At 36.6% G+C, this 27,907-nt stretch overlaps 1 protein-coding gene across 1 annotated transcript in view; it reads right to left on the bottom strand.

Moving 5' to 3' along the window:
- ADGB (androglobin) overlaps positions 1-27,907 on the bottom strand; it is a 174,749-nt gene that overhangs the window by 46,331 nt on the left and 100,511 nt on the right. Inside the window, exons 20-27 of the mRNA XM_087425200.1 lie at positions 25,789-25,956; positions 18,733-18,868; positions 17,976-18,113; positions 15,836-15,929; positions 13,351-13,485; positions 12,918-13,071; positions 6,982-7,169; positions 1,647-1,831 (exon numbers count right to left, since the gene is read on the bottom strand). Of these exons, the coding sequence (XP_087281326.1) occupies positions 1,647-1,831; positions 6,982-7,169; positions 12,918-13,071; positions 13,351-13,485; positions 15,836-15,929; positions 17,976-18,113; positions 18,733-18,868; positions 25,789-25,956 (1,198 nt within the window). The remainder of the gene's footprint in view (positions 1-1,646; positions 1,832-6,981; positions 7,170-12,917; positions 13,072-13,350; positions 13,486-15,835; positions 15,930-17,975; positions 18,114-18,732; positions 18,869-25,788; positions 25,957-27,907) is intronic.

The raw sequence follows: 27,907 nt of genomic DNA, 5'->3' as shown, positions 1-27,907 counted from the left end.
AAAGCAGATTACACACATAAAAAGCCAACAGGCTTGATTAATGAGTCCAAGAGTTATTCTAAGAGACAAACAGAGAAACCTTTGAAAAGTCTGATCAGGAATACATTTCTAAAAACACAAATAAATAATAATATTTCAAAATGACCATACAAACATATTCAGAAGAGATTTTAAAATTATAAAAGGAACCTATATACAAATGTATGCAGATACATTTGAAATACCAGATGAAACTGTTACTTTTAAATAAAAATATATATGGTAAAAATGAAAGATAGAAAGTTTGGAAATTATTACAAAGGAATTAAAAACAAAGAAAAAGTCATCCCCTGAAAACATCAGACTTAGATAGTTTTTGAGGTCCAACTTAATAAACTTAAAAAAAAAAATGATTCCTGTAATATTTAAACGGCTTCCAAAATTAGAAAGTTTCCAAATTAATTTCAAGAATTTGTCATAATTCTAACTTGAGAACCTGAAAAGAGTAGTGTATGGTGCACACACAGAAAAACACCCATAGAGATAGACAGTTATTTATATGATCTAACAAACTAAATAAAATAGGATATTCCAAACATAGAGATGAATTAAAACATCATAGATAGGTTTTATTCCAAGAATGGTTCAAAATTAAAAATTAATTTATGAAGTTCAAAGGGGGTAAAATTTGTTGATTTCTATAAACAACAAAAAGGTAATTAATAAAGTTCCAAATCCATTTCATATTACAATTCTTAGCTATCAATAGAAAGAACTTAAATTTTATAAAGGGCAATTATTAGAAGTCAATGACAGACGTTAATACTTGGTGGTAAATGCTATAAACCTTCCTACTGAGGAAAAGGAAATGTATCACCATAACTCTTATTTAATGCAGGTTTGGAGGTCCCAACCAATGCAACAAATAAGAAAAAAGTTGTTTTAAGAAAAAAATACCAATTCTCAAAAAGATAAAATCTCAGTTTTGTTTAAAATGTAAATGCAAAAATGGAGAATGGATGCATAAGAGCTAAAATTAATTAACAGTACTTTTTCTGGGTAGCAAGATTACAATGAATTTCATGTTCCTTTGATTACAATTTTCTATTTTTCCATATTTTCTACATTGGGCACATGTTATTTTTATACTCAGAATCAAGTTACTAAAATAACAGAAAGTATGTCTCACAGTATCACTGTTATCCATTATTTTGGAAATAATTTTATTTTAGTAATTGATAACTCTTGTAACTATTCCATTGAAAGCAATAACTTTAAAGTTCCTGTTAATTTTAATAAGTAGAAATTGTCTAAAAATAATGAATGGAGAATAAAAGAAAAGTAAAAAATTCTTTCAAAATAATAAAAATGCTATTTCTTATCCAGAAATCTAAGAAGATTCATGTAATAAGATAGTCTTGAAAGTACAATTATAATAAATCTATCAATCTTCAGAGACTAATTTGACATACAAATGCAATAGTTTTTAAATATATTTTTACTATATATTTATATTTTTAAAATATAAATATTTTTACTAGAATATTGTTTTACAGATTTAAATGTTTACTCGCTAGTTTATCTTAAAGAAAACATTTTTAAAATCAGTTACATAAACATAAATATCTATTTATGGATCTAAATAACCAATTTAAAAAGACACTTACACTGGGAGCTCAAAGCTTTTTCATTTCCCAAGAAGTTAATCACTGGGATTATGGCTTGGCCCTTCCCAGTGGAGCTCACGATAGTTTCTTCATTCTCTAGGACCTGTATCTTGATGAATGCATCTGGTTTGGATGTGCATACGTGTATTGTAACAGGATGTGGTAATGCAACTTTAACTGAATACCTATTAAAAAAAATTCAGCTTTATAAGCAAGTATATTTGTCTTTCCCTTAAATCAGTAAAGGAAACTGTATAATTTGCTGATATAATCTAAAAGTAAAACCACTTTGTAAAGTCGACTAAAACCCTGGAAATATTAGTGCTATTATAGACTTTGGCAAAAGACCCCAATATGCCAAGGTAAAGTGAAGTAAGTGTAGTATGTTTGTTACCATCAAATCCCAAACTGGATACGCAACTTTTTGTTTAGATATGCTAAGCCCTCACTTATAAAACTTGATAAGTCTGCGAACTACTGCCACATGAAATCTTTCCATTGCACCCTCCTCTCCAGCCGGACAAAGAGCACAAGTGGCAGAGACAGTACCTTTCAAAGCTTCACTGTTAACACTGTTTTCTTTGATTCACAAAAATACAGAGAAATACAGAGAAATCAAGAGTGGTACCTATCGCCTGTACTTTCACCCTTTATCATACAGGCTGGGAACCTCTTGCAAAAAGACTGGAATCATGCAGCCTCACTCCATCCCATCTCCTCCCTTAAGGCATTCAGAGAGGTGTTTTGTTTTGTTTTCCCCTATTTTAGGTGAACCCTTGCAAATGCTCAGGATGCCATCGATTTTCAATTTCTCTAGAGATTTACTTTTCCGAGTGTCCTCTCTCCCATATCTTAAACCTTCCCCTCCATTCCTTCTTGTCATTGGTTTTTGTACAAACGCAGGTCTCATCCGTCTTAAAAACAGATCAAAACAAGACAAAAAACAAACCAAAAAAATCTTCAATCAGGCTTGCAGTGCAGACACGGCTCTCTTTCGCTCTTGCCCAGCTCCCATCTAAGGGGAGTCGCCCACTTCCATCGCCGTCATTTTTCACCTCCCGCTGGCTCACAGCGCTCCACTCCGCCCCCACCCAAGGTGCTGAGTTTGCCCTTGCCATGGCTTCAAGCAGCTTGTCACCACCCTGTAGAAACTTTGGTTCTCATCTTCCTTGACCTCTCAGGAGAATCCGAAACGGTTGAATCAATCCTCATTTCCCCCTTCTTTAAAAACTCTTCCCCTGTAAGCATAACAATTTTTGTATCTCCTATTTGGGCGCTGCTGTTTTTCAGATTTCTCTCCCATTCACATTCCCATAAATGTCAGAGAGTCTTAATATTCTGTCCTGGATCTGAGTCTCATTGTACAAACTTTCCTGGGCACTTCCATGGGCAGAAACAGAATATGGATTCTCAAATCTGTGTCTCCAGCCCAACTCCCCATGCAGCGTCACTTGGACATTTCACTGGCCTACCGTATTTAACATGGAAAAATGAATTAATTGTCTTCCTATTGCTCAGCCTGCAAATGGGATCTTCTCTCTGTAAACTCCATCTAAGTAAATGATACTTACTGTCCAATAGCTCAAAAGTCAAACCCCATGAGTCCCAATCAATCAAGACTGTTAAGTTTACTTCCCCCATGTCTTAAAATCCTTTCTTTCTCTCTAGATCCACTGTCACTATGGTTATGGGTTAAACTGCATCCCCCTCAAAAAGCTATGTTGAATTCCTAACTCCCAGGACTTCCCAATGTCACTTTTTTTTGAGATAGGGTCTTTCAAAGGTAATCAAGTTAAAATGAGATCATTAAGGTTGGCCCTAATCCAACATAACTGGTGTCCATATAAGAACGGGAACTTTGGAAACAGAGAGACACAGAGAGAACGCCACGTGAAGATGAAAACAGAGATCAGAGTGATAAATCTTCAAGACAGAGAATGCCAACGATGATTAGCAAACCACCAGAGCTAGGGGAAAGGCCTGGAACAGATTCTCCCTCACAGCCCTCGGTAGGAACCCACCCCACTGACACCTTGATCGCCAACTTCTAGCATCCAGAACTGTGAGACAATAAATGCCTGTTGTTTAAGCCACCTACTTTGCCAGTTTGTGGGACTTTGTTATGGCAGCCCTGGGAACCGAACACTCTGACTGACTTCAGGTTGCCATTATCACACACCTGGGTTATTTTGAAGCTCCCTGTCGCCAGCTATGCTCTCCTTCATCCATTCAACATGCTGCAATCTTCTGAATGAGGTTTTTTTTTTTCATATTCTGTACCTTTTATGATTTAATATAATTTCACAAGAATATGGTTCTAACATTTTTTCTGTTCTTAGAAATTATATTTAAAGTACTTTTTCAATTTATGGTTAGCAGACAAAGTTTTAACACAAGTCTATTAATGCCATTTTTCTTAAAATCCTTCAAAGCATCTCATTGCCTCTAAGTTAAAATCTAAATCTCTTGTCTTATGAGGCCCTCAGGAAAGGGCTCTGCCAACCTCTCCTGCCTTACTGTCTGTCATAGCACCGTAGAACCCCACTTTGCAAACAAAACAAATGTCTCTAGTTTCCTGAAAAGGTCATATGCTCTTTAATTTCTGAGCGTTCACATATGCTAGTCAAACACTTCCTCCTCACCTCCTCCCACTCAGCTCCCACCACCCCACCTTATCTTCTAGGACTAATTTAGGTCTCACGTTAAGTGTAACTTCCTAGTCTATTGGTGGCCCTGCTAGGTGATACAATGGTTTTTTACCATAGGAGTTAAAATATTGTATCGCAGTCGTTATTTCTAATTTTTTATTTTTACTAACTGGTATGTTTCCTTCCTTCTTTCCTGCTTTTTCTTGCTTTCTTCCTAATGGGTGATACACAAATATATTACAAGAAGCAGGCAGATTAAAAACAGAATCTTTCACCCTATTGCCTTCAGTTTATGTGTTTTCTTTCAGCATTTTCTCTAAACTTCTACCTACATATAAAATATATAAACAAATATAAACGTAAGAAAATATACTTGGGATATACTGTATATATTGTTCTCTAATTTAATTTTATTGCTGATTTTTTTCATTACGAAAATGTATGTATGTTTTTTAAAGGGCAAAAAGTTTAAAAGTACAAATAAGTAAGAATTACAGGGAAAAATCAGCCAGAATACAATAAATTATTATTTGTTTATATACTGTCAAAAAGACTTAGATTTTTTAAATCAATTTACCAATATGTATGGAGTCTCTAAAACATATAGTTTCTTTAATATAATAAATCCCTAGGAAATAATCAGGAATTTACTTTAAAGTATACAATAAAATATGCCCACCACATCTCTAGTAATACCATTGAAAAAATAGAAATGGAAATTTGTAACAATAAGGAATAACCAATAACCAAGTAAATTGTTATATATCCATATGAATGATTACTAGGCAATCATGACAAAGAGTTCATAAAATGTCTTAATGTCATTGGGAAATGCTCACACTATAATGTTAAGTAAAAAGGACAGATTATAAAACTGTAACTGTGTTATAATTTTAATAATGTTAAGCTGTAACTAGAAAAATTACTATAAGAAATTATAGTAGAATAATAATAATGATTGTTTCTAGGTTTTTTGATTATGGGTGACTTTTATTTCCTTAATAATATATTTATATATTTTCCAAACTTTCTGTGTAGAATGATATACATGAAAAAGAGATGATAATTCTAACAATTTATTTAATAACAACAAATATTTAATGAAGGCCAATTATGTATCAGGCACTATGCTAGGTCTTATATTGCTAAGATGTGGTTCCTTCCTTTAATAAATGTTAATTCTCACAGAGGCTGATACGAGAGTAACCAGCTAAAATTTGATATGTCATATACTCAAAAAGAAGAAAGAACTATAGAAATATGACCACGACCAACTAATTATATTTAGAGGTTTAAGCACAATGGATTTGACTATTGAAAATCATCATTAAAAGTGATAGACTTTGCTAGGTGGAGAAATGGAGATAGGATATCAAAAGATGAGAGGAAAGACATTAGAAAAATAAAATCACATGGCATGTATGTCAGGAGATGGTGCCTGGTTCCATCAAAAGAGAGCACTGTGGGTCTGGTGGCTGGGCAAGAGGGCTGACTATCATGCTACGTGGTTTGTATTTTATTCTATGGGAATGGAAAGTTGCCAAAGATTTTAAATAAGGAAAATCACATTTAAATGTGTGTGTTAGAAAGGTAACTACTCTGATAGTAAAGGATGGATATGTAAATGAATAAGGAGAGAGAAAGAGAGAGTGAGAAAAGGGAATATAATGGAGTCATGGATTCAAGAAATACAACATTTCTATAGAGAAAATATAGTGAGGCCCTGAAGAACTACTGGTGGGACACTGAGAGTAGAGACGAGGGCATAGAGATGAGAGGTATGTTAGAATTGAATCAAAAGGACTGATTAATGAAAGAGAGTGGAGTCCATGATGAGGCTATTCATGGAGAGTGAACAGATAACCATGACGAGAAGGTTGAATTGGCAGACCAAGAGAAACTCACACAAGAGACCAGAGATGAAGCAGAACAAGGAGAAAATAATAAGAGGAAAGAACGTCATGAAGAATGTTTAACAAAAGTCAAATAGGATGAACAACAGAGGAATGAATAAAGAAAATGTGGTGTATACGTACCATGGAATATTTAACAGTCTTTTAAAAGAAGGAAATCCTGTCACATGCTACAACATGGATGAACCTTGAGGACATTATGCTAAGTGAAATAAAGCAGTCACAAAAAGACAAATACTGCATGATTCCACTAGTATGGGGTAACTAGAGTAGTCAAACCCATAGAGACAGAAAGCAGAATGGTGGTTGCAGGGGCTGGGGTGGTGGGGGAATTGGGAAGTTCTTCAATGGGTACAGAATTTCGGTTTTGTAAAATTAAAAAGTTGTAGAGATCTGTTGCACAACTGTACAGTTAAGAGTGGGTTAAGATGGTAAATTTATGTTCTGTGATTTTTACCACAACAAATAAATCAATCCCAGGAGCACTGCAAAAAAAAAAAAAAAAGTCAAATAGGATGAAGACTAAGAAAATCTCATTACCATTACATGCAACCACACGGGCTTGATCCTGTATAACATCTATAGAATCCCGTTACTCTCTAAATTAATTGTTTCCGAAAGCATGTAGAAATTGAAATTCAAAATTGACTCAGGAGCTTACTATGAAATTTATTATTTTTTAATGATACTAGGATTTAAAATAAAATATTTAATAAAATAAAAATATTAATGTTTTAAAAGGAATGCATTGCCTCTTCTGTCATTTACTTATACCTGAATAAAATCTTCTTATCATTGGGTACGTAGTAATTTCTGATTTCGTTTATGGTGAAGGTGTTGCATGGAGGGTCTCGAGAGAGGCAGGGGAATGGATGATAGGGACCCATGAGGCGTAGTTTCCATCGTGAGGATGGTACTGCTGAGTTACCAGTATATGCTTCAGCCACGAATGTGTACCCTTTCTATAGGAAAGAAAAATTATGCAGAAGGAAGTTACAAATGTAGCTCTCAAATGTACAATATATGGTTTCACAGTACGAAAATGCTTTACTAACTTGATATACATAAAGATTCCAAGATCTCTTGATAGATGTCAAATGACTAGCATTATGTTTTGAAATCCCTTTTAGAAACTGCCATCTTACATATTTTCAGAGAAAATGAATGACTCATGTTTTTTGTGTGTGTGGTCCCCTAGCTATAAAATAAAGTGCTTAACTGTGGTAGATGAATACTACGTTTTCCTCTAATTCTTCTAATGCTTCCTAAGGCAGATCCTGGAATAGCCCAATAGCTTCCTACTTGATTTCTCTGTCTTCTCAGAGTCATCTTTCTAAATACGAGATGAGAAAAGCACAAGAGTTGATGAAAATGTAGTTCCCGCAGAATGACAATTGGCAGGTAAAGCTATCAGATTGTCAGCAGATCTGGTTCCGTGGAACCTGGATGTGAATCTGGAGGTGAGCTCTTTAGGAGGGAGAAGAGAAGCAGCTAAGGAACCTGGGAGAGTGATAACATCAGAGAGGGTAATCTCCTGGTTCTACATGATTGGACATCTGGCCAAGAAGTCAGTGAAGCAAGAGCATGATAACTTAATGAGATATAAAATTTCAAAGTAATTCTGAGTTTATAATTCCAGACACTTCTCATAAGGAAGAAAAATATAGATTTGTATTCCAGTTGCTTTCCGATGCAGAGGAAGCTCTCTGATGTGTTTGGATTTCCAGAAACAAAAATTAGAAATACACAAGACAGAATGAATTCATAACATGAAATAAATGTCTAGGAATATTAATCAGAATGCCAGTATCAATAATAAGATGAGAATTGCAACACCAATAAGGACCTGATGACATTATGTTTGGCGCAAGGAATAAAAGAAGATAAATCATGTATGCTAAAGTATTTTTACCTGCAAAGTGTAATGCACAGATTTATTGCTGTTTTCATTATTATTTGAGCTTGTAGTGCTAATGCATTAAAGAAGCAAAACAAAATTACGTGACTCTGATTTTGTGTTCATCTAGGCTTAGAGAATAATTTCGAGAGGGAAAAAGAGTTATAAAATGGAAAGATAGATATTGGGAAATGAAAGTCTAAAGCCAAATCTGTGATAGGATTTTAAGAGAGGACCTGGTTGTTCCAAACAACTTCAAGACTCCTGAGTAAAAGAGCAACATAATACAGTACTGAGTACTGAGAAACTTCATAGAGGAGTATTCCGAATCACAGTCTACGGTCTTTGAAAAATTATGAAAAAATTACAGCAAACAGTTCTGAAGGAATAAATATTTAACCCTGCGTTTTAATTTTTTTAACCTTAGAACACTACTTTTTTGTTTTTACATAAAACAAATTAATATCTTGAAGGACACTAGTTCCATGGACATACACTGGAAAATGTTGACCTAAAATAGGCTATATATGTGTCAAAATGCCTTCCAAGTGACAAAATGCTAGTGCAATCATGGGCTACAAAACAATGGAGTAGTGATTCTCCTTACATTTGGGTGGGTTGGAATTCCCTTTCGAAGCTGCATTCAGTTTTGGGAACTACATTTCAGACGGGATATAGATAATTTGGAGAAACATTCATAGAATCATGAAGAGAGGAGAACTATACCACAAAAGGGACCACTGAGGCTAGCTTTCTGTTCATAAAGCCCGACGTTCTCCTCTCCATTCTCTCCGTTCTTTTCTAAAAGAACTCAAATGAGAGGGTAGAAGAGAGGAGGTATTAGAGAAAGGGTATGGCTAAGGTTATTGCAATCCTGAATTTGCAATTTATAAATAATAGTTAAACGGAGATAAAATGTTGTTCTGCATATTCACTCAAATGCATCATTTAGAGTTACTGCCCAAATTGAAACTTAGTCCAGGGAGGGAGGTCTTCACTGGAGTTAATAAATAGAAACCAAACCAAACCCAAACAAAGTATGCTAGATGTCAATAAGTATCAGATTCTTACTTGGTTCAACCAAAAAGCCTTTAAATGTCCCTACCAAAATTAAGCATCAATGGCTATTTTAGTATACTTATCTAGTGAAGTAAAGAGCCCACTTGCTGAATTTGATGACATCTATGACCTTGATAGAGTCTCCTTTTGAATGAAATCATCTTTTCTGTACTGACTTGTGGGAGTTTTGAGCTCCTATTAAATTAAATGTTTTTTATATAATTTCTAAATAAAATTTTATACTCAAAAGGAAATCCAGGTCAAACATGACAAACCAAACATTCAAAAAATAACCTATCAATTGTTTCTGGTGTGAAGACATGTTTGTTACTGAAGAATTAGCTCTCTCCTATAGTGTTTGGTTTAACCCAAAGTATTCTGCTGCGGAGAAGTGAAGTTTATAGACAAATTTCCCAATATTGTACTTTTTAATAAATTGCTATTTACTAAGACATGGGGGAGAATAAATATAGTGCAAAAGGAAATTGTATGTAGGATCAAATTGTATTAGGGTCAAATAAAGTTCATAAATACATGTTTGAAGTACAAAAATTGATTCATTAGCAAATAATTATATTTTTAAGTGTAATATGAATACCCTTTCAAAAGAAATTAAACAAAAAATAATATATTGATGCACTGACTTTAAGAGAGTTTTCAAAAATTATGTTTAGGTATATAATAATTCCAAATATAGATAACTGCACACAAAAATACTGATGTTTATCAGATTTTATCATAAAATGTAAATGTGAATTAAATGTGCCAAACACAAACTAAAAATAATTTAAGCCCAAATTACAATTTGGCAATATCTTCAAATTTAGTAAAATCATATTACAATAACAAGAAAATTTATATCTCATGAAAAATAATAGAAAAAATGATAAAGTTTTAATAAAACATATATGAGTTTTTTATTATAATGAAACAGTAAAAAATTCATTAGAAAAATGTCAAGTTTTAAAAATATTTATACACACATCTGTATATATAGCAAATGGATTAAATGATTTCATTAAGAATTTACTTGCCCTGATTCTTTAAAAGTTTCCTAAAATCCCTAAAACAGACCAACAACGAACAAGCAGAATTTGAAATTTAAAACACAAAACCATTTACGTTAGTATCCAAAAAATGAAATACTTAGGTGTAAATATAATGAAATACATACAAAATATATATTAGGAAAACTAAAAAATTCCGATGAATGAAATCAAAGAAGAACTAAATAATTGGAGAAATATTTCATGTTGGTGGATAGGAAGACTCAATATTGTGAAGATGTCAGTTCTTTCTAACTGGATCTATAGAGTTAATGCAATCTCAACCAAAATCTTAGCAACGTATTTCATGGACATCAACAAACTGATTCTAAAGTTTATATTGGAGAAGCAAAAGACCGAGCGTAGCCAACACAATAACGAAAGAGAAGAACAAAAGCTGAAGAACCGACACTACCGGACTTGAAGACTCACTGTAAAGCTGTAGTATCAAGACAGTGGTGTATCGGTAAAAGAATAGCCAAGTAGATCAATAGAATGGGATAGAGATCCCAGAAGCTGACCCACATAAACGTAGTTAACAGGTCTTTGACAAAGAAGCAAAGGCAATACAGTGGAGCAAAGATAGTGTTTTCAACAAATGGTGCTGAAACAACGTATACACACAAGCGAAAAACGAATCTAGAGGCCGGCCCGGTGGCGTAGTGGTGAAGTTCACAGGCTCTGCTTCGGCAGCCCAGGGTTCACGGGGTCAGACTCCGGCCGTGGACCTATACACCACTCATCAAGCCATGCTGTGGCGGCGTCCCACATGCAAAATAGAAGAAGATTGGCACAGATGTTAGCTCAGGACCAATCTTCTTCACCAACAAAAAAAAAGAAAGAATCTAGACACAGACCTTACACCCTTCACAAAAATTAACTCAAAGTGGATTACAGGCCGAAATGTAAAATGAAAAACTATAAAACTCCTAGAAGACAACGGGAGAAAACCTAGATGGCCTTGGGTATAGCAACGACTTTTTGATACAACATCAAAAGCAAAATCCCTGAAGGAAAGAATTGATAAGTTGGACTTCATTAAAATTAAGAACTTCAGCTCTGTGAGAGAAAATGTCAAGAGAAGAAGACAAGCCATAGAATGGGAGAAAATATTTGCAAAAGATACAGGCAATAAAGGACTGTTATACAAAATATACAAAATCTCTTAAAACTCAACAATAAGACAACAAACGACCTGATTTAAAAATGGGCCAAAGATTTTAATAGACACCTCCCAAAAGAAGATATACAGATGGCAAATAAGCATACGAAAAGATGCTCCATATCTTATGTCATCAGAAAAATTTTAAAAACGAGATACCACTACACATCTATTAGAAGGGCCAAAATTCAGAACACTGACAATACCAAATGCTGACAAGGATGTGGAACAATGGGAATTTTCGTTCATTGATGGTGGGAATGGAAAATGGTATAGACACTTTAGAGGACAGTTTGGTGGTTTCTTCCAAAACTAAACATATTCTTACTATACGATCCAGCAACTGTGCTCCATGGTATTCACCCGAAGGAGTTTAAAACTTACATCCACACAAACATGGATGTGGATGGATTTTATTCATAACTGCCAAAACTTGGAAGCAACAAAGATCTCCTTCAGTAGGTGAATGGATAAATAAACTGTGGGACATCCAGATGATGGAATATTCTTCAGCGCTAACGTGAAATGAGCTATTAAGCCATGAAAAGACATGAAGGAAATTTAAATGCATGTTTTAAGAGAAAGAAGCCAATCTGAAAAGGCTACATGTGTATGATTCCAACTATAAGACATTCTGGAAAAGGCAAAATTATGGAGACAGTAAAAAGATCAGTGGTTGCCGGGGGTTGGAGGAGGGGAGATGAAGAGGTGGAACACAGAGGATTTTTAGGGCAATGAAAATACTCTTTATGATATCATAATAACGGATACTTGTCATTTTACATTTGTTCAACACCACAAAATGTACAACATCAACCGTGAATCATAATGTAAACTATGGACTTTGGGTGATAATGATGTGTCAATGTAGGTTAACCAATTGTAATGGATGTACAGTCTGGTGGGGCATGTTGACAATGAGGGAGGCTATGCACGTATAGGAGCAGAGTGTGTAGCTGGAAATCTCTGTACCTTCCTCTCAATTTTGCTGTGAACCTAAAACTGCTCTAAAAAATAAAGTCTTATTCAAAAAAAATCCCTAAAACAACTCAAAAGGACTATTAGGTTTTTTAACCTTGGAAGGAAGCTGTGTAGCCCAAGAAAAGACTGGAGGTGGTGGGTGGTGAGTGGCTGTGTAATCACAGTCTTCCGAAATACATAGGAATAGAATGAAAGCCCAGTGGGAAGCTGAGACAGCCAGCAGATTTGGTTTAGGAATCGGACTAAATGAGCTCTTTGGAACCATTTCCATGTTAAGGGTTTGGACGATTTTGTGATTTTAATAATGAAAATTCCCAATGCTTTCCTTTTGTCATACTTTCTTTGGAGAGAAGAAAGAATAGGGCTGAGAGGTGAATGTTCTATCACTCACATTAAGTACCTCCTGCTGTCAGTTACATGGGACTTCTATGGGGAAAGACCAGGACCCTATTCCTCTGTTAAGTAGATTGAAAGCACATCGGCTCTAACTTCTCCTGCAGCCTCTACAAGGTGCTGGCTTCTCACTGCCCTTCTATCACATGGGGAGGATAAAATTGACACCTACCTTATTTTTGGTATAAAGATAGGGCACCACTTTTTGGAACACCTTCGGCACTTGTTCCATTGTGTCGTTATTAACAACGTGGACGATGCAGACTGGAAGCGTAGTATATACTTTGGGAAGCAAAATCATATCTTGAGGAACCAAAAATGTTTCTCTGTAATTACAAAACCATGAATTTTCCCTTGACACGAATTGTAAAGAAAATTTGAAATTAGGTTTGATGCTAAGAAATAAAAAAAAGTTTAAAGTTCCAAATAACTACAAGGTACACATAAAGATATTATGCATAGCAGATGTGGAAGTAATTTTAACTAAGTTGTAAAAGTAACCTAAAAGTTCTTACTTTTACTACTATCATAAATAAAGCTCTACACACATAAATACTGCATGCCATTTAAAGGTGACATCACTTCCCAATATATGATAGCCTCACCTGAATACTATAAACCAACTGTTTTGTGGCTGGTCAGGATATGTCACAGTATAGTCAGCAAAAACAACCTTCGTTTCTTCATCTTGATAGCATGGATAAGATTCAATAGACTTGCATTTGCTTTTAAACATTAGTCTAGAAACGTAAAAAGAATTTAAGTACTAATGGCAAAAACAAAATTTACAGTAAGTTTTATTTACAAAAAAGAAATAGGCAAAAAATAGCATAAAATACTGTAGTGCATTGTTGGCTGGATTGATGAAATTGACATAGAGAATTGATACTAGAATGGAGTTTAAAGTAACAAATAGATTTGGAAAAATAAATTTAAAAAAACCCTAAGACCACGAACAAGGCGAGAGTGCCAATTTTCCTTCTACATGATTTCTGGTGCATGAGGGAGTGGTACATGCCACCGGTTCAAAGAACTATGGGCTGAGGTTTCTCTGCATTTGCCCCCTGGAAGGCTGTGGCATATTCCAGAACACGATGGAAATGATGTGAGGGATCCTTCGGGTCCTGTCCTTCCCACTCTGCCAGGAAGTGGATCTAGCCTCAGAAGCATCAGTAATCTAGAGTCTTTTATATAATGTCTCGGGTATTAGCTGGAATGTATGCCATTATAGCCGTAGAAAATTGTTCTCTATTAGAGATCTAGACAGAGCTAGAGGTGTTCTTGGTTTCTAGAAGGCAGATGGTTTAATTGTACTGTCAGTGGGAAGCAAAGCCATGGAGATTCTCATGGAGGATAGATTCACATGCTCCCTTTGATCATTGGTCTTTTGTAGTGGGAGGAAATTGATAGGTTTATACTTGGAAGGGTTTTAAGTCTTTTAAAATAATCACAAGAACAGACTCACCATGTATCCTGGTTTGCGTGGGCAGTCCTAGTGTATGCTCATAGTCTTGGTATAATTATTAATAGTGCTCCCTCTCTCCACTTAAAAGTGCCCCAGTTTGGATAATAAATAACCTGATCACCCTAACTGGGAACTACAATGCAGTGGTCTGTCCCTGCAGAGAACCACCATCAATCACATGGGGAATGGCCTAATCTAAGCATGGGCGTTGACTTAGCCAACACAGGACCTAAGCAGGCCACATAGGGAATTCACTGTAATGGGATCCACTACCATTCTAAGATAAGGATAGGATTTAAAGGCTTTCTAGACTCTAATAGAGAACAATTTTCTACGGCTATAATGGCTTACATTCCAGCTAATACCCAAGACATTATATAAAAGACTCTAGACTACTGGTGTTTCTGAGGCTAGATCCACTTCCTGGCAGAGTGGGAGGGACAGGACCCGGAGGATCTCTCACATCACTTCCATCGTGTTCTGGAATATGCCACAGCCTTCCAGGGGGCAAATGCAGAGAAACTTCAGCCCATAGTTCTTTGAACCGGGTGGCCCCTAGGTTATTTAATTTTTTAATATATTTTCATATACAATTTTCTATTTGTCTCTTGCTTATAAATAGAAATACAATTGTTATTTTATATTGACCTTGTATCCAGCAAATTTTCTTAGTTGTCTCATTAATTCTAATAATTTCTCTGTAGATTTTTTTTTGGTATTTTCTACATATCATCTGTAAACAGTTGTGGAAAGTTCTCAGCTATTATCTTTTTACATTCTGGGACTAAAATTCCAAAAATACTAGACTTTCTGAGGATATTGCCCATATCTCTTCTTCTCTTTCCTTATTATCCACTCCTTTTCCCTTGTGCTTCAGTTTGAATATTTTTCAATTGACCTATCTCCCAGTTCACTAAGCTCTTCTTCTGTTCTGCCTAATCTGCTGTGAAATCCAGTAATAAGTTTTTGATTTAAGTTATTAAACATTTTATTTATGTAATTTACATTTGACTGTGCTTTAGTAATCTAAACTTTTCTTCTATGTGCTTTTTCTTTATTCTTTATTTTCTTCGGCATTTCCTTTACACCTAATGTTAGAGATTTTGTCTGCTAACTCCAACACCACCAGAGAGTCTGCTTCTTTCATATATATATATACTTTTCTCTTAGTTTTCTTCAGATTATCCTGCCTCTTGGACATAGTTTGTGGCTAGAATGCAGTTTTCCCAAGAGTCAATCTTCTTCTGATTTGTCTCTGTTTCTAGAGTTTTGCCCTCCAGGGATTTCAACTGACAACTCTGTTTACTGGAGTCTCGACCACCCTCCCCATCCTCCAGCAGGTCCTAAGTGCTAACTTTGTCTTCTCTGTCCCTTAAGACTTCAAGAAACTCTGTTCTGCTTCTCAGAGGTCTTCTGCTTAGAATTTTAGATAAGTGCAATTAAGACAAACAAAAACTAGTAAACACCACAGAAACGTTTCAGACAAAATATTGTGGAAGTTCAGAAGCAATGGAGTGTTTCCAGCTGCAGTAATTACAGAAAACTCAATGAACATGGTAGCATTTGAATTGAAACTTGCAGGGTACCAAGATACCGCAACAAGAAATATCATTATGCTGTTTTACCTTAAGAGAGAAATCGCATAGTGTTCTATATTCAATTCCAATATAGCCCAAATTTTTTGAAGAGTATCTGCAACACTGGTATTTTCCTTTGTGTCTAAATGCAACAACAAAAAATAACAATATAGCAGCTGTAAGGTGCGTGAAAGATCATCTTGTTCAAAGCCCTCCTTTTACAGATGATGATGTTGAAACTCATGATTAACATGGTATCCAGAGTCACAGTCTTTATTAGCAGCAAAATCATGTTTAAAATATAAAGCTATAAGCCTCTAGTTGAGAGCTCTGCTCACCACTTTATGCTCGTTCCCTTCATCGTTAGTTTAAAAATCACAAAACGTTCTTTGATCTAATTGAAGATACTCATCAAAGAGTTTACACCAGATCTTTTACCACACTAAAAATTTCTTAAGAAAACTCTTAAATCAGAAAAAATAATCCATCTAATTTTTGTAAAAAGCAATGACTAATAGGATCCCACTAAAGCTCAATCTAAAGCATAATCTACAAATGGCTTAAAAGTAGATGATTTGCCAAGAAAAATGCAAATCCATAGTAAGTAACAAATTTGACATGTCAGAACCTGACTTTTTTTTCTAATTATCCTATCTTAATTTCTTCATAGTATTTACCAGTATCTGAAATTGATATCTTAACATATTTATTTGTCTATTGAATGTCTACCACCACCAGAACACAAGATTCTTCAGAGCATAAACCTCCTCAGATTTCCTGATTTATATAAGGCCAGAAGCTAGAATAGTGCTGTACACACAAGAGTTATTCAATAAATACGTGCTGAGTGAAAGAAATGCAGCACTATTAAAACAGTATTATTGTTCAAGCTTTTTCTCTATAAAGAGAAAGAAAATCGTTGCATGAATATAATTTTTACAGCATATATGGACAATAAAAAGTATATTTTACCATATATTTTATTTGACGAATTTATAATTATTTTTTCTAATAGAAAAAAATAAAAATCAGGCAACAGTAATATTTTTCTATCACAAAACATGCAATGTAGTTTGTTTGTTTTACATTTGTGTAGTTTTTACTGCTTAGATGAACATTTTGATGATTCTCATTAAATGTTTCAAATAGAGACATTTTTACAACAAAAGGTTTCAATATACTCTAAGACTTCCATTGGAAGTAAAGCTTTGCTTAAGAAAATGTCAACTTGGGGCCGGCCCCGTTGCTTGGCAGCTAAGTGCGCGCGCTCCGCTACTGGCGGCCCGGGTTTGGATCCCGGGCGCACACCGACGCACCCCTTCTCTGGCCATGCTGAGGCCGCGTCCCACATACAGCAACTAGAAGGATGTGCAACTATGACATACAACTATCTACTGGGGCTTTGGGGAAAAAAAAGGAGGAGGATTGGCAATAGATGTTAGCTCAGAGCCAGTCTTCCTCAGCAAAAAGGAGGATTAGCATGGATGTTAGCTCAGGGCTGATCTTCCTCATCAAAAAAAAAAAATGTCAACCAAAAAAAAAAGCAGAATGAAAATAATTGAATATAATTTTGGCCTCTGTAGCATTTTATTTTAAGCTGACAAAATAGATCTTTTCACAAAATAGTTTATTTCATATTCATAAATATTATTTATTTAATAAATATAATCATACACTTGAAATGCATTTTATGCCTTCTAAATGTATATCGCTGTGGACATACATGGAAGTTTCTTCATTCAATTCATTCCTTCATTCACTCATTCATGCATTTCTTTGAAAAACGGTCAAGAAATGTAAAAATATCTACAGTTTAGCTGAAGTTGACTGCTGCAGCATTCTAGTGGGCACCGGGGATGTATAGAGGAAAAGACCAGTTTCCCTGTTTTTAAAGAACTCACAATAGATTGGGAAAACATAGCTGATCATTCACTCATTCATTCGTTCATTCTTTCAGCAAGTATTTGTGGTATGCTTACTCTGTACCAGGCACTGTGCTAAATTCTGGGAACAAGCGAGTTGGTGTGCTGATATGCATCCTGATCTCAAGGAATTTCGGTACTTATAGAATTAAAAATAATTAGCCGAGCTACAAGGTAGGATGACTCTAAAACACTTTTCATTAACACAAACTAATATTCATTCTTGTATACACAAGTTCATTTTATAAATGATTGAAAAATCATACCTGGTGTTCTAGCTTTCATAAGCAATCTGATATAAGTCCCTCTCCACATGGCTTGAATTTTAGTTGCTGCTGCTACTTCCTCAGGAGAATACTCTTTATCACTTGGTGGCACAGAATATTTCACGTCTACCCATTCCGCTGGAAAGAGAAAAACAAACTTTGGACTGAAAGATATATTTGACTCCTTCCCCAATTTTCAACACCTTTAACTACTAAAGTCCTTGGACACATAATGTGCCACAATGACAGCTTTGTCATTATGTTTAATGTGGCCCTCTGTAGGTGGTCCTCTTTAGAATGTAAACATTCTGGAGAAAGGAAACACACTTAATTGACGTTGTAGTGAATTGATTGATTCTTCTGTGAAGGTGGCAAGAGATTTCTTTCAAAATTGAAAGAAAATGTTACAATGGTGGCAACAGAGCATCCAGAGATGAGGAAGGGAAGGTTCTTTGGATCAGAGGATCTTCCCAGAATTCCTCCAATCTTTCTGTATAGATTAGTGACTTTCCTCCTTTTTAAGGTCAGAGACAAATAAAACAGGGGAATTCTGCGCTCCTCTGGAAGTATGTGGGGTCAGGGAGACTTCGCAGAACCTTGGAACCCTCTGAGCCTCCCGGGGCACAGCTTGAACTCCACAACTGTTGATGCAGATCTGTTCTGTCCGCACCACAAATGCTCTGTCTGCACTTTTCTCAAATTATTTCTTATATAAGGCTAGGAATCCCTATATCTAAATATCTAAATCAATCAGTACCTAAAGAAACGTCTTCCAAGGAGGAATCAAGAAAGTCTAAGTACAAAACCATCGCACGGAACGCAAACTTGAAGTTTGGAGGAGGTTTTGTCATTTGAGTTTTTTTCACTAAACGCCATAGAGATATATGAAAAACCTGAAAAAGATAAAATACATTAGTATATTTTTTTAAACCAAGAAAATACCATTACCTTGGTTAATACCATTACCTAGATTCTGACCTAGAGGTCAGAGAAACTCTAAAAAATCTTTCGCTACTCTAAAAAGTAAAAAATATGCATATTTCTCAGATATACACACAATCTAACAGAAGACTCTTCAAAGTCGCACTCAGTAAGAGGCCAAAATTATTTATCATTTGACCATTTTTAATTTAATAAAATTTAATCAGTACAACAATGTTTGTCACGTACACTCAATCAAAATATAACATTAAACTGGTCGAGGAGATATAGCATAAGACAGAAAATATGGTCCTTGTGTTTAAGCACATTAAATACAATATTTCATTGATTCTGAGATGCTGTCCATTGTAAGACACATTATTATTTCACGTGCCACAAGAAAGAAAATATGCTACTTAGAGCTTTTAATCACTTTCTCATCCTAAGTATTGACTTCTTATTGAAAAGCTCTTTTAGATTTAGTTGGACATAGCTTTTTCATGTCACGCTGAAACACACATGAAAAAATAAGTCACATAAGTTGGTTAAGTATTTCAAAACTGTTCATATTCAAACTCCTAGTCTTGTAAATCACTTTTTGAAAGTGCTTAACATCTGCGTTTTCCTGTGCAGTTTTGTCCTTCATGTTGTCAAAAGCTTTGAAGATGCATCATTGCCTAAAGAGCATTCGAGTTTTCTCCCTGGGGTTTCTTTCAAGCATCTGACCCCCATTCAGTAAGTGTTGATGCTGACTCATCCTTGATCTTACCAAAGAGAACTGACGGACGGTTTTTAGACAACAACAAGAACACATATTCCTTGCTCCAAATTTTTTCATGGTTTTTATCCTGGAATGCTGAGGATTCCATTTATCCAGTCATGCTACTGAGAGTAACAACCAAGCCACGACACATTTCTGCTGGTTTTCTTTCAGTTATTTGTATGTCCACAGGGGGTAATGTTCTTGGTGGATTACGTAGGACCCTGGGGTACTATTTGAGGTGACTTTTAGCCAATCACACCTCTCCCTTTCTCTCTTTTCCTGAGCCCTGGGGGAGTCATTCTGGTGTGAGGAAAATCCTTTTCCTTTCATGTTTCTTTGAGAGGCTCTATTATGCCATTTAATTCTCTTCCATTAAGGATTAGGCTTTCATCAAACAATACATGTATTTGTTTTAAAGCAGTGACAATATGAACCCTTATGAACAAGTCCATGCCTGTGTAGAGAATTCTGGAGGCCACCTGGCTAGCAACGATTATAAGGAACTACCATTTATAAGACACACTCTAATTTCATTCTGGTGTTAAAGTGTGAAAAGAAATGTGCATGTTAGAATTGGCTAAATACATTGCCCTTCAAAGGCATATGACTATTGTACTTCCTGCTTAGTCCATTTTTTCCTGACAACTCCTTACCCCTCCCCATACGTTTAGAAACAGGGACCTATTCCCACAGTCTATATTTGTACCTGCCCATCAGCTGGCAATAGTGGACAAGCCTTTGAGCAAGCAACTAACCCAACCTGAGCAAATCATTGTCGCTTTGACCAACAATTGGAAATCAGGATCAAGACATTCTAAACTGGCCTCATATGGGAAAGGGATGTAAAATGCAGGAGCCATATTTTCCATGATGAGAATTTAGGAGTAGGGAAAAGTAGGAAAAAAGGGAGAAGTTCAGTTCTAAGGGCCTTCTGTTCCCTCTCTGAAGTTCTTCATTGAGTCTTTCTTATCTTTAGGTGTCAAGAAGATGTCCCTGTATCCTTATAATAAATCAACACATACAGCTCCTTGTTGTGGCTTAAATGAGTTAGATGTGTTTTCTGTGACATGCTGATAAAATGCCCCAAATATTTCAACATCTAAGATAAAAATAAGAAAAATACATAATTATGTTAATCCTCCTCTTCTCTGTTACAGTTGAGTGTTCAGAGCGCTTGATCATCTTGACATTCTGCAGTGTGTGAAGGTCTACACGTGAATGTTGATGACAACAGTCAACTCAAACCCGTGGGCAGAAAGGGGCCAGTACTCTGAATTCCTGATTAAGACACATGCATGCCAGAGAGTGAGGAATAAACCCTACAGAGATCCATGAACTTACCACATCAGTGGAGATTTTAGGTGTCCAGAGGGCTGGGCATGCTGGGTAAAGGATAAGACATCGCAATTAAGAAAGAGGTCAGTACTCGATGGTCCTCTCTGGATTTTGGTAGTAGAATATTCTGCTTTGGGGAATATTATTCCAATGAATTTATTGAGTGACTCATAAAACCACCAGCTTTGAGTGGGATCCAAAGCAAGAGAGGGATCTGCAGGAGATTTGGGCACCCCAGGAAAGAAAGAAAGATCACCTGGTCCAACTCTGTTATAAATATGCTAATGGAAGACCTCCCAGCAAATACACTAAAGTTATTTACTAGTGAGTGAATCCTCATCTGTGGGATACAGATAGTATGATGCACCTGATCCGTCTACAACTGATTTATGGGACATGGCTCTCTGAAAAATGTTACCTGGCTGTGTAATTATCAAAGCATAATATAGAGATGTTTCATTACCAAAATAGCTTCCTTTTATGTAAATGATGCACTCACAAAGGCCCTCACTGATTAGATTTGGGCTAGCAACAATAGGTTCACGCACAAGTAATCTTGGTAGCAGGGATGGTGCCCATGAATGGCCCAACAGCATAGGCTCTTTTTCACACAGGCTTAGCTGTCTAATCTGTCAGCAGCAGAAACTGACTCCTTTGGTATTGTATCACCCTCTATGGAGTCCAGTCAGCCACTTGGTGACAAGTTGATTTCAGTGGACTTCTACCCAGGAAGGGCAGCAATACCTTATTAGAATTGACATCTACCTCAGATATGAGTTTGCTTTCTTTGTCCTCAGTATTTCTGTCAGCATCATTTCCAGGGGTTATAGAAAATTTGATTTACAAATAAGGGGTCCAGCCATACATCCCCTTGGACCAAGGGTCACATTATACAGTGAAGACTTAACCACTGAGGAATGTTTAGGACCCATTGGTCCTAACATACACCACAGATAAAATTGATAAAATTCTTGGCAGATTGGAATGGCATATAAAAGGTTCAGCTCAGAAGTCAGCATGGAGATGACACCCTGCAGAACTGAGGCAGTGTCTCCCAGGATGCAGTATATACGTGCAGAACCGAAGACCAATATGTAGCACTATGTCTGTAACAATTAAAACATATCGAGATGGGATTTAGCAATTGGAAGTAGGATGGGTCTCTCTCATCATCATTTCCAATGGCCAATTTGCAATAATTAATGTTTTCTGTCCCCACATCAAGGAGTTTGCTAGATTGGAGGACCTAATTCCTGGAGGTGGATGACAGGGAATGTTTCCGCAAGGGAACACAATACGATTTCCAATAAACCTTAACTATGACATATGCCTGGTTGCTTTGAGTTCCTCATCCTAGTGGATAAACAGGGAAAAAAAAAAAAAAAGGAACTAATATAACAGTGGAGGGGAGGAGAATAGGGTTTCTGCTACAAAATGGGAACAGGAAGAATTATGTCTGAATTTGCTGGGATAGTTCTTGGTGCTTCCACGGTGAATGATTAATTGCAGCAATCATGGCCTAATGAGAGTAAGACAATCAAGGTCTTGTATCCATCAGGATTGATGGTCTGTGTCACCTACCAGGCAAACAACTAGATCAGATGAAGCTTTGGTGGGAAGAAAGGGAAAACTAAAATGCGTGGTAGAGGAGAGAGATGTTGAATACCAATTATGACCTTGGGGCCAGCTGTAGCAGTGGACAATAGAGGTTTCTTGTCGTAGAGTGATTTAATCACTTTTAGAGCTTGGGGACCACCACCCTGAGGCACCTAGAGCCACCACATTGAAGAGCGGATGACAGAGGTCACCTAGGGAGGCCCGATCAGACTTGTTCAAGAGGAGATCGTGGCAGACATTTCTTGTATATTACTCACGCCCTAGGCGAGTGGTTCTCAATTGGGAGTTATTTCCATCATCTCAGGTAGGGTTGCCAGATAAAATACAAGACGCTATAAGGGCAAGTACAAATAAAAAATGAGAGGCTTAATTCTCCCCATGGAAAATAAGGGAAGAGACTCCTCCCCTCCCTTTTCTTAGAGCATTTACTTTAGAAAACTCGTCATTCTAAGTTCCTACTCTCTCTCTCTTTGAAATGTATATAAATTTTTTTTAAAGCTAAATATGCCTCTTGCTAGCTTTAAGATTCAGGAATATCTTTTGCAGGAACCTGGGAACCATCTCTTTGAAAAGTAATCATCAAGGGAGATGCACCTCTATCTCCCAGCTTCTGTGGAGGGAAGGAGCCTAACTTTGGTGGGCACCTGTCTCCAGATTGCAAAACTACCTTTTGTCATAAAGATATGAGAAGTTTATTTTTCATTTGAGTAAAGCAAATTAGCTAATGCAGATAACCACTCCAAATACCAAGTGAATTTAGGAATCATTATGTGTGAGGAACGGTGCTATCAAGTCCTTTTACTGGAGTACTAGTTATAGTTTATCTTGAGAACATGTATGTAATGGGTGACATTTGCTTGGCTATGCAAAAGTGTGAGATTTCTTTCTGTCTTTGTAATCTCTTTAGTGGATTGCCTGTGATGAATGTCAAATTATAGTTTAATGCTTATTCCACAATAAAATTATCTTCTTTCTCTTCTACCTTTGTGAGGAGGTTTTCTTGGTTTGGAGGAGATTTTGTTTTTAATTATTTCTATCGAACAATACCCAATACCCAGTTAAATTGGAATAACCGGTAAAATGAATTTTTTGTATAAATAATTTTTAATATAAGTATGTCCTATATATTGCACATACTATTTGTTTATATGAAATTAAAACTTAACTGGGTGAAATGACTCTAGACACAGACCTTATCCACATCACAAAAATTAACTCAAAATGGATTACAGACCAAAATGTAAAATGCAAAACTATAAAACTCCTAGAAGATAACATAGGAGGAAACCTAGATGACCTTGGGTATAGCAATGACTTTTTAGATACAACACCAAAGGCATAATCCATGAAAGAAAAAATTGATAAGCCGGACTTTATTAAAATTAAAAACTTTTCCTCTGTGAAAGAAAAAGCCAAGAGAATAAGAAGACAAGCCATAGAATGGGAGAAAATATTTGCAAAAGACACATATGATAAAGGACTATTATCCAAAATATACAAAGAAATCTTAAAACTCAACAATAAGAAAACAAACAATCTGATTAAAAAATGGGCCATATATCTTAACAGACACCTCACTCAAGAAGATATACAAATAGCAAATAAGCATACAAAAATATGCCCCACATCATATATCATCAGGGAAATGCAAATTAACACAACAACGAGATAGCACTACACATCTATTATAATGGCCAAAATCTGGAACACTGACAACACCAAATGCTGGTGACAATGTAGGGCAACAGAAACTCTCATTCATTGTTGGTGGGAATGAAAATTGGTGCAGCCACTTTGGAAAACAGTTCGGTGGTTTCTTACAAAACTAACAAACACCTATTCATAGATGTTTATAGCAGCTTTATTCATAATTGCCAAAACTTGGAAGCAACGAAGATGTCCTGTAGTAGGCGAATGGATAAATAACCTACGGTACACCCAGACAATGGAATACTATTTAGTGCTAAAAAGAAATGAGCTATCAATCAAGGCGTGAAATGATATAGAGGAACATTAAATGTATATTATTAAGTTAAAGAAGCCAATATGGAAAGGATACATACCATATAATTCCAAATATATGACATTCTAGAAGAGACAAAACTAGGAAGACAGTAAAACGATCAGTGGCTGTCAAGAGTTGGAGTGGGGGAAGGATGAATAGGTGGAACACAGAGAATTTTTAGGGCAGTGAAAATATTCTTTATGATATTATAATGGTGGATACATGTCATTATGCATTTATCCAAAACCATAAAATATACAACTACAAGAATGATCCCTAACGTAAGCTATGGACTCTGGGTGGCGATGATGTGTCAATGTAGGCTCATCAGTTGTAACAATTGCCCCACCGTGGTGGGGGATGTTGATAATGGGAGAGGCTCTGCCTGTGTGGGGAAGGTGGGATATGGGAAATCTGTACTTTCCTCTCAATTTTGCTGTGAACCAAGAACCGCTCTAAAAAAAAATAAAATATTTAATTAAAAAAAAAATCTAACCGGGTGCCTTCTATTTTTGTTTGTTAAATCTGGGAATGTTATTCCCCAAGGGACAATTGACAATGTCTAGATTAATTTTTAGCTGTCACAACAGGATGCTTGGTGTCTAGAAGGTGTGGCTAACCATGCTGCCATATATTCTACAGTGCACAGGTCAGCCCTACAACAAAAATCATCCAAGATGTCAACAGCGCCCAGGTTGAAAAATATGGACTTGGGGGTACCATGAAGTCTCTTTGTTTCACTCCCTTAAAGCTTTCTGTGAAGCCAGAATGCTACTCAGCCCCAGCAGAGCCACAAGTTTTAACTGTAGGAAAGTTAATGCTCCTGAGGGCAACCATCTATCAATGGGAAAACAGTTGGTGTGTAAGTGTCACAATCTCCACATCCTTCAGTGGGACCTTTCTGATGTCCTACACAGTTTATCAGGATACTCTGGACCATTGAGCCCCAGTAGCCCACAGCAGTAAATATCACATCTTTTAATGAATACTTTTCTCTTTCTCATCTCATTCTTCTCTCTCCCTCATTTCTGCTTCCCAAAGTCACCTCTCAAATAAATTATCTCTATCCAAAATATTTTCTCAGGCTCTGACTTGGGGGTCACCTAATATAAGGTACACTATTTCAGATAGAAAGTATCCTCCTAGGAGCATCATGTCCTGAACACGCTCACCCTGAAGTGCTGCGCAGTCAGTTCCTTGTTGTGGAGGGGTACGGGGTAGTGAGCTGCTTGTAGATCCTTCAGAGCTGCAGAAAGTTTGCCCTTATCTTTGAAACTAGCAATCACATTTCCAACAGCTTTCAAAATCGTTAGAGACTGCTCTGTGAATCGACAGCTCTCCTGTGAAGAGAAAACATAGCAGCCAGCCTCACTTTCATTTATTCAAGTGTAATTAAGTTTACAAAAATTTAATTTCTGTGAATATAGTAAATCTCTGCTCTATGGTTGATTAAATAGTTATTTCCAGAGGACTTACATGATCAAGGCACGTTGCTGGGTGCTGTGGTCTCAGATATAAAGCAAGGAACCCAATTCCTGCTGTAGCGGGAACACATAGGAAGAACATCTACCCCATATTGGGGGCGAGGGGAAATCTCTCTACAGGATTAACATGCAGACTTAGTTCTAAAGAATGTCCAGGGATTAGTCTGATAAAAACTGTGGGGGATTTGAGGATTGATGGGCAGAGAAGAGTTCAGGGAGAGAGCAATAGAGATCAAAAGACAGGAGCTTGAACTAGCATGGACTCCAGCTCCCTCCTGCTATCAACTCAGAGGAAACAATAAAAACAAGGAGACAAGGATACGGAAAACACTACGGAGGTTCCTCAAAAAAATTAAAAATAGAGCTATCATACACTCCAGTAATCCCACTTCTGGCTGTATATTCAAAGGCAATGAAAACAGGATATCGAAGAGATATCTACACTCCCATGTTCATGGCAGCATTATTCATATTAGCTAAGACATGGAAACAACTAAATGTCTGTCAATGGATGAATGGATAGAGAAGATGTGATCTATATATGTAGGAATATTATTCAGCCACAAGAAAGGAGGAAATCCTGCCAAATGTGACAATATGGATAGACCTTAAGGGCATTGTACTAAGTGAAATAAGTCAGACAGGGAAAGACAAATACTTCACGGTATCACTTATAGGTAGAATCTAAAAAAAAAAGTCAAACTCCTAGAAACAGAGAGTAGAAAAGTGATTGCCAGGGACTGAGGGGTAGGGGAAATAGAGATAGGTTGGTAAAAGTGTATAAACTTTCAGTTATGAGATGAATAAGTTCTGAGGATCTAATGTATAAGAAGTGACTATCATTGATAACACTGTATTGTATAATTGAAATTTACTAAGAGAGTAGAACTTAAATGTTCTCATCAAAAAAAAAGAAATATGTGAGGTGATGGATGTGTTAATTAACTGGGTGGTGGGTATCCTTTTACAATGTATGTTTATATCAAATCACCACAATGTACATTTTAAATATGTTACAATTTTATTTGTCAATTATACATCAAAAAAGCTAGGGGAAAAAAAGAAATTGCAATAAATATGTAGTTAGAAACAAAAATCAAAAGGAGAAAACCCTGAGGAGTTTGCAGATTTTCTAGATTGGTGTGTGGGGACTAGTTAGTGGGTGGTGGAGGAGTTGCCCGAAGCAGAGAACACTTGGAGGTAGCACGAAGAGGGTGAAGTTGGAGGAAAAACTTTGTAAAGTCTGTTTTTGCCCCTTTTCTAGTGGGAACCGTGGTGGAATCAGGTGCAATCATTGCTCCATGTTTCCCTGCAGAAATTCTGAGGGTGGCCCAGGAGGTATGTCTGGACAGCCCAGACTCCCCGATGGAATGAGAAGCTGATGAAAACAGATGCCACTGATTTGCCACCTTAATGCATCTCCATCGTTGATAGTGCTGTTGAGTAGATTCTGACTCCTAGCGAGCCTGTGTACAGCAGGGCGGAACCCTGCCTGGTCTTTCTGCACCATCCTCTCCCCTTCCAGCAGTATATCAGACAGTGCTCTGCTGCTATTCACAGGGTTTTCATGGCCAATCTTTTTGGGAGTGGGTGGCAGGTCCTTCGTCCTAGTCTCTTAGTCTGGAAGCTCTGCTCTAACCTGTCCCCCACGGGTGACCCTGCTGGTGTTTGAAATCCCAGTGGCATAGCTTTCAGCGTCACAGCCACACACAGCTGCCACAGTGTGACAACCAACAGACGGGTGGTGTGGTTCCCTGACCGGAACACGAACGTGGGCCACAGTGGCCGAATCTTATCCACTAGACCA

Source organism: Ceratotherium simum, chromosome 38 (assembly GCF_057802395.1).
Source record: "Ceratotherium simum simum isolate JZ-2026a chromosome 38, ASM5780239v1, whole genome shotgun sequence".
Classification (NCBI taxonomy): domain Eukaryota; kingdom Metazoa; phylum Chordata; class Mammalia; order Perissodactyla; family Rhinocerotidae; genus Ceratotherium; species Ceratotherium simum.
This window is presented reverse-complemented; position numbering and strand designations above follow the sequence as displayed.